At 39.6% G+C, this 11,443-nt stretch overlaps 1 protein-coding gene across 3 annotated transcripts in view; it reads right to left on the bottom strand.

Moving 5' to 3' along the window:
- ZWILCH (zwilch kinetochore protein) overlaps positions 1-11,443 on the bottom strand; it is a 39,368-nt gene that overhangs the window by 3,972 nt on the left and 23,953 nt on the right. For 2 of the 3 annotated variants that reach the window (XM_019948707.3, XM_019948721.3), the window contains 4 exons: positions 10,954-10,982; positions 6,467-6,603; positions 5,123-5,218; positions 934-1,055 (listed from right to left, as the gene is read on the bottom strand). In XM_019948707.3, coding sequence (XP_019804266.1) covers positions 934-1,055; positions 5,123-5,218; positions 6,467-6,603; positions 10,954-10,982 — 384 coding nt within the window. The remainder of the gene's footprint in view (positions 1-933; positions 1,056-5,122; positions 5,219-6,466; positions 6,604-10,953; positions 10,983-11,443) is intronic. The other variant, XM_019948714.3, reaches the window with a different exon arrangement.

Here is an 11,443-nt window from a genome sequence, read left to right as displayed (position 1 = left end):
CTGAACATGAGCTGCAAATTTCTTTTCCTAGTTTATTATTTGTTTGTTGCTTCACCTCTGGTATTTTTTGCCACGCAGAAAATTTTTTATTTTTATACAGTTCATTTTCAATCTTTTATAGGCTCCAGCTTTTATATCACACTTAGAAAAGATAGCATGATCTTAACTGATGGTTCTCAGGAACATTTGATTTCTTTAGGACTTTTACAGTTCAGCCATATGAATAGAGAAGTTCCCATTATGCCTGAATCAAAATATACTCGGAGGGGAGAATAAACAATTTCTGGAAATAATTTTGCAAAATATCAATCACTACAATAGGACTATCTGTATTCCCAGCTTTCAAATACCCTTGAATTCTGTCTTAAAACTATCAGATTTTATTTTGGATAATCCTTGCAATATTTGAATCAGCCATTTAAGACTTATACAAATAAGAGATGACAGCCCCACACAATCCATGTGCATAAAGATAACAGTCTTATAGGTACTTACAGAAGGAGGTATAATTAACTGGTGGGTCAGCTAATTATACCAGGGGCAAAAAGACATTCTTTGACACACATAATCTTTGATACAATACTAGAAATCTCAACCCTTATTCCTACCACAGAGAAGGTACTAGAGCAGAAATATCATCACTGTTTTAAATGGTGCAGAAAAGTGTGAAGTATGAGCTGGCATTTCCATTTTATAACCTATTTTCACACCTACATCCCTATTGCTTGGTGTCTTTTAATAAAATTTCCTCTAGCTAGGATAATGAGAAAAAGCACTCTTTCATGTTTTTTTTTTTTCCCCCAGAATAAATAGGTTTATACCTAGAGTTCAGGAAAATTATTTAAAACTAGGCGCAAGAGCTCTAATAATAATCTCTACTAGTAAACTTAGTTTATTTTCTTTTGGAATAATTTACGTGAATAGACTACAAACCATCTCTACCAGGTCTGTGAAAATTCAGATGATCTACAGGTGGGCTGTCACTCAGTTGCCAAACTGTCTTCACCTTCTTTTGACCACTGTTTATTTCCACTCTCCATTTCTGTGGCTTCTCACTAAGGAAAGAAAAAAAAGCAAAGAGAAAAAACCAATCCAATTCCTTCTTTCTATAGTCACATAGTGAAGTCCTTCTGTGGTAAGCACTGAGGAAGAAGAGGTGGAGAGGTCACATTCCTACCCTCAAGAAGCACAGTCAAAAGAGGGAGAGAAACAAGAATGTAAATGATAACAAATTGGTGCAGCCACTATGGAAAACAATATGGAGGTTCCTTAAAAAATACTAAAAATAGAACTACCATATGATCCAGCAATCCCACTCCTGGGCATATTTAAAGAAAAGACGAAAACTCTAATTCAAAAAGATACATGCACCCCAATGTTCACAGCAGCACTATTTACAATAGCCAAGACATGGAAGCAACCTAAATGTCCATTGACAGGTAATGGATAAAGATGTGGTGTGCCTATATATATATGCATGCATATACATACATATACATATATATGTGTATATATACACATACACACACACACACACACACACACACACACACACACACACACACACACACACACACACAATGGAATACTACTCAGCCATAACAGTATGGGCACAGTATGTATCACTGATGATAGATGATACTGACATATCTCTCAGATACCCTGGGCCAGGGTTCTGGATTCCTTGACCTAGAGAATAGGATTCAGCGAGGCAGAACTTTGAGCCCATGTGACTACAGAATTTGCTGATGACATAATTTTACACAATAAGAGTAGGAAATTTTATCTCTCTTTTCAGTAGTTTAACATTGTTTCATACTGTGTACATAAGTGTTCACTCACCCAGTTAAAAACACTGGGTAGACCAAATTTTTATATAGACTACCCTTGCCGTATGTTGCTTTTCTCCCCCTTAAAATATACAGTTTAAATCCTTAAAAATTCATGCATAGTACTTTGACATACCTGGGGTCTGTCTGTCTGTTCTCCTCTCATCCACAAGGGCTAAACAAACCTACCAGAGCTTGAATGTGACTTATTTTAGGGATCAACCCAGGGAAGGGAAAGCCCTTGGGATTTTTTTCTTTTTAAACTATTCACTAAGGTAAATTAGTTCGGTAAATTAGTTCACTAAGGTAAAAAGCATTCAGAGATACAAAGATAGGAAGCTAAAGTAAATATAACACTGTGCCACTTGGGGCTCTGAAATTGGATTGGATGAACTGAGTAAAGAAAACAACAGATGACCTAGGATTGAGATCCCTCATTTCTCATGCACAGTTCCTGGTCCCCCTCGTGACTCCTTTCCTAAAATAACCAAGTGCTGATGTCATTGGGTCATTTACTTACAAGTTCACAGCTTTTAGGAAAAGACAGGGAGTTGGGAAACACCTACTTTTTGAATTAGATATAAATCTTGAAAGTTTTGAACTATTGGCAGCTCTTAAATCAGATGGAACCACAAACCATAAGTATTCTCTCCTGTTGAGCAAGACCAGTAAGTTAGAATAGAATAATTTAACAATTCCATAGTTTTCTCCCTTTCTTCTCCTCTTCATGAAATCAAGAGTGATGAGAAACGGCTCTTTCAAATACCTCTAAAGGTATTGTATTGTACCTCTTTCCCCTCCAAGCAGCCCTCTTTATGCATTTTTGCTCAGGCAAACAAGGACATAGAGTATTGGCAGAAACATGGAGTCCTTTTGTACAGGCCATCTGTACATAAATGTGTAATTAATTTATTTAATTTTCCCATTTGTGTCACATTAAAGCTTTGTACAGTGTTTTAAGTTCTGTTTTAAAATTATTATATTTTATTTTTATAATCTAGTAATAAAATATTCATTCCGTGTGCAAAAAAAAAAAGAATGAAATAATGCCATTTGCAGCAACATGGATGGACCTAGAGATTATCATACTGAGTGAATTAAGTCAGACAGAGAAAGGCAAATATTATATGATATCACTTAAATGTGGAATATAAAAAATAATACAAATGAATTTATTTACGAAACAGAGTCACAGACATAGAAAACAAACTTATATGGTTACCAAAGGAGAAAGGGGTGTGGAGGGATAAATTAGGTGTATGGGATTAACAGATACACACCATTATATATAAAAGAGATAAACAACAAGGATTTACTATATAGCACAGGGAACTATATTCAATATCTTGTTAATAACCTATAATGAAAAAGAACCTGAAAAAAAAAATAGTATGTATAACTGAATCACTTTGTTGTATACCTGAAACTAATACAATATGGTAAATCAACTTTATTTCAATAAAAATTAAATAAACAATAACAACTCAATTTTGAAAAATGTTGTAATAGAGAAATATCAGACATGGGAGGGGACAATACACGAGGGGTAATTTAACTCAGATTGGGATTGTAGAGTTGGAAAAGAATCCTCAGATATTGTGGTCTTTGAGCTGAGCTTATAATGAAATTAGAAGGAGTAGTTAGTTAAGCGGACAAAATCCAGGATGAAAGAAGGACACAGGCGTAGGCACTGTCAGGTAAGCGTGTGTGGTGTCTGAGGAAATGCAGTTACATAGGGTCTCTGACTCAAAAGGAGAGTGGGAAGGCGTGGTGGCACGTGAACCAGAAAGGCACAGCGGCCGGGAACAGAAGGTCTCACAGACCACACTGAGGTGATGGAACACTGTCCTAAAGGTAAGGGAGCCATTTAAACAGAAGGAAGTCATGATGGGATCAGATTTTAGAAAGATCACTTTGGCGGTCACAGAGAAGGAAGTTAATGGAGGCAGATAGAGCAGCTAGGAAAAACGATTTTACTGCACTCAGCCCAGGTATGAGATGAGCAGATATGAAATAGATGGCGAAGATGTAGAGAAAGGAACAGATTCAAGAGCTTCCAAGGAGGTCAGGACTTGGAAACCATTTCAAGGAGGAAGGAAGTGACAGCAATAAGTGGAAGATAAGTCCTAGGTTTCTGTTTTGGGCATTAGGTGGAGATTAATGATGGCCACTTGAGAGGTCATATGGGAAGAGGAAACGTGTTAGGAAGGGGAGTGAAGAGTTGGGATTTAGAGTCTGAACTACCTACAGGACGTTAAAGTTGAGAATTCATGTCTAACAGACACCTAGAAACATGGGTGTGAAGCTCAGGAGAAGCTGCAGATATGGGTTATGAATTATCATTAGCCCAGAGGAATTGAAGATTGGGGTGTGAATGAAATCACCCAGGGAAGACAGGAAGTAAGAAAAGAGGGCAGAGGGTAGAGTTCTGGTGGAAACTCACATATGAATGAGGCAGAGGGAGAAGAATTTGAAAAGAGGTCCATTCTCAGTCTTGGAGGTGGGCCAGAGAGGTAGAGTTAAAATTAAGACAGAATGTTATGCCATGAAAACAAAGGAAGGGAATGGGTTCAAGAAAGCAATAGTATTAAATGCCACAGAGCCTTACAAGTGCTTACGGAAGGAGAAAGAATTAGTGGGCTAGCTAATTACACAAGGAGCCAAAACACTCTTCTCCTGGAAAGTGTCCTCTGGATTTGCCAATTAGAAGGCCACTGGCAACTTCTGCTAAACAATTTCAGGGGAGTGATGAGGTTTGGCTAAGAGGGAACTATATAGAGGGAGGGTATAAATGGAGTGGCTTCAGTGTGAGAGAAATTTCAAGTCTATTATATGCTGAGAGAAGAGTCAGTGGAGACCATGATTTGAGGCAACCTCGGTGTCCCGCATGGATGGCCGATCTATCGTCTTAGCCTCAGCTCCATACCTCCGCAATCCCCAATCCCAGATCCTTCTCTCATTCCCACAGCCATACCTCTGACTTCGCTGTCATTACCCCGATCATGTTCTTCCCAACCTGTCACTTCCCTTCTGGCTAAAGTTTCTGCCCTGTTCTGTGAAGAAATTACAAATTGAGAGAAAAATGAAAGTAGAGGACCAACAGTCTAAAGAGAACAGACCACAGGTCTGGGAGAAGGAAGAGGGAGGACTCTATCAGACTATGTTCAGGGGATGGGAATCAGATGATTATGGTTTCAGAGGTGAAGCAACATGAGGTCCCCATGGAGCAGACACTGAAATTGCCTAGAATCATGGCTGGACTTGAAGTATAATTTAATTATTAAATTGCTTACTTTTGATATAAGTCTTTTATAGCAGTTGGTCTGACTGGCAGCTGAAAAATGTGTTGCTCATCGAGAGGATTTTGTTCATAAAATTTTATGCAGGATCTAAGAAAAAAAAAGAAAATAGAATTGCTTTTGGAAAAAAATGCCACTTGGAGATAAAGGCTTTCTGTTAGTCTAAAGCTCATAAAGGAAACATTAAACCCCCATCCCAACAACACTTAGGTTATTAATTTTTTTTTGAAAGAAAATTTCACTTTAAAAAAATTAATAGTGGACATATTTCTCATAAATATAAAATATATTTATGTTGAGCTCAAGTAGAGGTGTAACTGGGAAGAAAGAGATATCAGAAAAACAAAAAGGCAAAAGAGAGACAAAGATATAGTCTCCATTGTTTTCCAAGTATGGAGAATTAAACAGTTAACTCACATATACTACTGATCTTTAATGGAAAAAAACCAAAAACCAAAAAAATCCAGTAACAATTTCAAACTTTTCCCTTTACAAGTAAGTCAAATTCTAATTTTGGAAAAGGAAATGGTACATTTCCTTCCACAGGGAAAAATAAACCCAGTTCTTCCACTGGATGGTTCACTTATTTCCAGTTTGAAGCCTCAAAAAATACATGTAAGACACCAGCGATCCATGTGTAAGGATTATTCCAAACTGTTTTTAGTCAAACTGATTGACAAACTCTCTAAAATTTCAGCAATACTATTGACAGAGGTCTGATAATAAAATTTGATTCCATTCAGTTACCATATAGATGGTTGGCAATGATTAGCTTGACCCAAATTTATAAGGATATAAAGAAAAGAGAAGAAACTAATATTTATTAAGCACCTCAAGGGTCAAGTACTTTATATACATTACACCATTTTTACAGATGAAAAACAAGACGTAGTGAAAGGAAACTTCCTTAGAAAGGAAGTACTAGGGCTTCCCTGGTGGCGCAGTGGTTGAGAGTCCGCCTGCCGATGCAGGGGATACGGGTTCGTGCCCCGGTCCGGGAGGATCCCACATGCCGCGGAGCGGCTGGGCCCGTGAGCCATGGCCGCTGAGCCTGTGCGTCCGGAGCCTGTGTTCCGCAACGGGAGAGGCCACAACAGTGAGAGGCCCGCGTACCGCAAAAAAAAAAGGAAGTACTAGATCCAAGTATCCAACCTGATTCCTCCTGAATCCAAAGCCTTTCCTTCTCATGGCAGTGACTTAGATAGAACCTTTCTGTTACTGTGAAGACAGGGTACACAGATTCTATCCTAACTGATAGTAAAAAAAGGCAGTTACTTTGGCTGCAACTATTTCAGAAGAGAGTACATTTTTATGTAAGTAAACAACAGAAACACTTACTGTGTTAAAGAAAAGAGGAGTTCATGTTGAGGTTTAATGAAAAGCATGCAACTGACTACTATTTCGAGAATATGGTGGAGTTTTTGAACACGATGAACCTGCTCTTGTGTATCTACTGATGCAGAAATGAAATATTCCTGGAATGAAAAAAAGGACAAGGAAAATAGGGAGTCAAAGAACAAGAGGAATCTCTGGAAAGAATTAACCGTGTCTACTAAACCTCAGTGTGGATGCCTGATTAATAGGGAGGGAAAAAAGAAGACAGGAGGCAGCTAGATAGCCTTCCTCCTTTCAATACTATTCCTCAAACTAAACTCCAAGTCTCCACTGAGAATGTTCTAAGCAAACCATTATACATATTCTCTGGTAAAGGCAAATCACAGAACTGCTTCACCAAGGAGGTCCAAGTAGGTAGCTAGTACCCCCCATCAAACCCTCCAGATGGAAAGAATGGCAAATCCACAAGATAATTCTTAACTTCAACAAACTTGCTAGGTTGATGGGAGTACTCATGTCTAAAAATAGATAGTAAACCTGAAGTAGCAAGAAATTAAGCAAGTGTAGTGATAAGCTTCCACTAACATATATTACTAGTAACCTGGTATGAGGTTTTGGAAAAGAAAGTTGGCAATGTTACGTCAAGCCATCATAATATACTCAGATCTATTTCTGAGACCCAATGCTAAGGAAATAATCCATGGTAAATACAGTGGGTGGAATTCTACAATGACCCCCAAGATTCTCACCCCCTGGAATACATGTCTTGTGTAATCCATTCTCCCTGAGCGAGGCCAGAATCTATAAATATGGTGGGTTGTTACTCCCATGATTAGGTTACTGATTGACTTTGTTTGTTTGTTTATCTATCTATCTATCTATCTATTTATTTATTTTTGCGGTATGCGGGCCTCTCACTGTTGTGGCCTTTCCCATTGTGGAGCACAGGCTCCGGATGCGCAAGCTCAGCGGCCATGGCTCACGGGCCCAGCCGCTCCGCGGCATGTGGGATCTTCCCGGACCGGGGCACGAACCTGTGTCACCTGCATCGGCAGGCAGACTCTCAACCACTGCGCCACCAGGGAAGCTCTTGACTTTGAATTAATCAAAAGGGAGAGCATCGCCTGGTCATTACTATGACCTAGTCAGTGAGCTCTTGAAGCATTAGAGATGCTCTCCTGCTGGCTTTGAAGAAACAAACTGCCACGTTGTGGAGAAGGCCACGTGGTAAGAACCCACAAGTAACCTCTAGGACCTGAGGCCAGTACTGGGCCAACAGCTAGCAAGAAAATGGGGACCTTCATCAAAGGGCCACAAGTAAATGAATTCTGCCAACATAAGCGAGGGAACTTGAAAGTGGATCTTTCCCTCATCAAGCCTCCAGATGACACCTTGATTTCAGCCTTGTGAAACCCTGAGCAGAGGACGCAGGTAAAATGTGCCCAACTTCCAACTCCTGGAAACTGTGAGATAATCCATTTGTGTTCATTTAAGCTTCTAAATTTTGTTAGGTGGCGACTGAAAACTAATACAGTAAGTGAAAAGTTATGGTCATCTTTTATTTTTTTTTTGCAGTACGTGGGCCTCTCACTGCTGCGGCCTCTCCTGTTGCGGAGCATAGGCTCCAGACGCGCAGGCTCAGCGGCCATGGCTCACGGGCCCAGCCACTCCTCAGCATGTGGGATCTTCCCAGACCGGGGCACAAACCCGCGTCCCCTGCATCAGCAGGCGGACCCTCAACCACTGCGCCACCAGGGAAGCCCTATGGTCATCTTTTAATTGAGTGGAGGTAATGGCAAGGGAGTAGGAGAGATCCATGGGTAATCCTAAATTACAATTTAAAGGAAGCTACGCAAAATGTGAAAAACTAATTTAATGCAAAATCATTTATAATTAAATCCAAAATATAGGGACATATTAATTGTCTTACACAGGTTATTCCAAAATGTGAAAATAACACAAGTAGGAAAATAGGCATGGTCCCAGGCAGAGAAGTACACCAAAGCAGCCCCACTCACCACAGGCTACAGATTACAACGTTCTCCACACCTGCCACCCATATTCCCTGTGGTCCCCTGACAGCTCTGGAAGTGGCCCACCCAGGTCTTTTTCACAAAGGAACAGATGCCCGTGCTACAACCCCGCCTGGTCTACCTCGGTCTGTCCCCCAAGACCCTGCACAGAGAAGAGGTGACAGAGCCTGATGTTACTGATTACTTGGAGGCAGTACAGCCTAGTGAGGGCTTCTCAAGGTGTGGCCTGCTGTGACAGGCAGAAAACCACCCTCAAAAGATGTTCATGTCCTAATCCCAGAACCTGTGAATATGTTACATTTATGGCAAAAGGAATTAAGGTTGCAGATGTATACGGTCATTTGACCTTAAAATTGGGAAAGTATCCTAGATTATGCAGGTGAGCCCAATCGAATCATATGAACCCTTAAAACTGGATGAGGGAGGCAGAGACACAGCACGAGAAGGACTTGACCCACTATAGCTGCCTTTGGAGATGGAAGAAGGGGGCCAGGAGCCAAGGTATGGGTTGGACCTTGGAAGCTGGGAACAGTCCTCAGTTTATAGCCAGCAAGAAAAAGGTGCCTCTGTCCTATAATTATGAGGAATTGAATTCTGCTAATAACTCAAATGAGCAGGAAATGGATCCTCCCCTACAGGCAGGCTCCAGACAGGAACACAGCCTGCCAACATCCTAATTTTAGCCTAGTGAGACCCAGACTAGACTTCCGAACTAGAGAACTACAGAGTAATACATTTGTGTGTGTTGCTTTAAGACGCTAAGTGTGTGGTAATTTGTTACGGCAGCAATAGAAAACTAATATATCTGCAAACCACCTGCATCAGAATCATCTGGAGATGGAGATGGTTTGTTTAAAATGACATATTCCAGGGAGTTCCCTGGTGGCCTAGTGGTTAGGATTCTGGGCTTTCACTGCCGCGGCCCGGGTTCAATCCCTGGACAGGGAACTGAGATCCCACAAGCTGTGCAGTGCGGCCAAAAAAAAAAAGACATATTCCAGAGCCCCTAGACCTACTGAGTCACTGGGGCCCAGGAATTAGCATTTTAACAAGCCTTCTAGGAGATTCTCAAAGTTTAAGAACTATTGTGTCAAAAGTCTGGAGTCGGGGGCTTCCCTGGTGGCACAGTGGTTAAGAATCCGCCTGCCAATGCAGGGGACACGGGTTCGAGCCCTGGTCCAGGAAGATCCTACATGCTGGGGAGCAACTAAGCCCGTGAGCCACAACTACTGAAGCCCACGCGCCTAGAGCCCGTGCTCCACAACAAGAAAAGCCGCCGCAATGAGAAGCCCGCGCACTGCAACGAACTGTAGCTCCTGCTCGCCACAACTAGAGAAAGCCCGCATGCAGCAACAAAGACCCAATGCAGCCAAAAAAAAAAAAAAAGTCAAACCATATTTTAAAAAACAGGCATATTAAATGACTTGAGGGGAATTCATAAAAATGAGGGTACTCATATTTGAATGCTGAGATTAAGGGTGTATTTGCATTATATTCTAATTTTCAAAATGTTATTACTTTTCTAAGTATAAAAAAATGTATTAAAAGTTTCCATTAAAAATATACACCCTTAAAAAATGTTTAAACTCTGAATAGCAAAAATTAACCTCAAAAGAATCCAGCTGCGTCTTACTTTGCATAATAGATAAAGCTAGAGTTTTCCTATCTTGGCATTTTTATAAGAGACCAGATGTCATTTGAAGATCCATTTTCTAAAAGAATCTTACAACAAATGTCAAGGGTCCTTATGGATGCTCTTTAATCTCCTTAACTTTCTAAATCAAGACACTAGGAAAATAAAAAAGTTCATAATCATGACCCTGAAACCCAGAAGCATTTTTTTTAAATTTAATTTATTTTTTATACAGCAGGTTCTTATTAGTCACCCATTTTATACACATCAGTGTATACATGTCAATCCCAATCTCCCAATTCATCACACCACCACCCCCCGCTGCTTTCCCCCCTTGGTGTCCATACGTTTGTTCTCTATATCTGTGTCTCAATTTCTGCCCTGCAAACCGGTTCATCTGTACCATTTTTCTAGGTTCCACATATATCAGAAGCATCTTTTGAATCAATATGTTAAGGAACATAACAAATTCTTTGGAAAGTAATCCTTCACGTGTAAAAGAAATGGGTCAAGAGAATATAAAGCAAATATTTCCTTATAAGGCCTATCAAAGAAAGGCATTCCTTAACCGTTTTAGATAAATGAGAGTTGTGGGAGTACATTGGTTTAATAAGCAGGATACAACTTTATGTCAGTATCATACATTTATAAAGAATGAGAAGTGACATTGAATGGGCTACCTTTTTGTCTGTCATATTATACAGTGTAATTGCCTGTCTTAATTTACCTGTTTCCTAGAACAGAGGCTGGCACAGAATAGACACTTAATAACTGTATGCAGAATGACCGAATAAAGAAAAACCAACTTTAGAATAAAAACTCACCAAATGATTCAAAGATGCAAGTTCTTGGCCTATGAAGAAAAAACACATATATGCAATTAAGTCTTAGGTATTATCTATTACAAATTAAGCAACCTAAGCAAAAAATTTCATAGTTCATATATAAAAGAAATGCTCAAGCTAAACAGTTTATCACAAAAAGCCAAATTTTCTGGTACATTACACCATAAATATAAATTAATACTTATTCTAAAAATGATCACAGTTTGCCCCTAATAAAAACAAGCAAGTAATGGGTATTAAAATAAAAAGCATTTTTTATTTACTACATTAACCTCAAAGAATCTCAAAACATTTGAATTAAAGACAAAAACTATAGCTACCTTTAATATAATATCTTTATCGAGCAGGAAACTAAGGCTCAAAAAATGGGAGTGCTTGTCTCACAGTGAACCAGGGGCAAAGCCAGGACTACAAACAATTAGGGACAAGTACAAAGATAAAATCTGAGAATACCTATGTAGCCTTTAAT

The sequence above is a fragment of the Tursiops truncatus genome, chromosome 2 (genome assembly GCF_011762595.2).
Source record: "Tursiops truncatus isolate mTurTru1 chromosome 2, mTurTru1.mat.Y, whole genome shotgun sequence".
In the NCBI taxonomy this organism is placed as follows: domain Eukaryota; kingdom Metazoa; phylum Chordata; class Mammalia; order Artiodactyla; family Delphinidae; genus Tursiops; species Tursiops truncatus.
The sequence above is the reverse complement of the archived record's forward strand: the minus strand, read 5'-3'. Positions and strand labels throughout refer to the sequence as shown.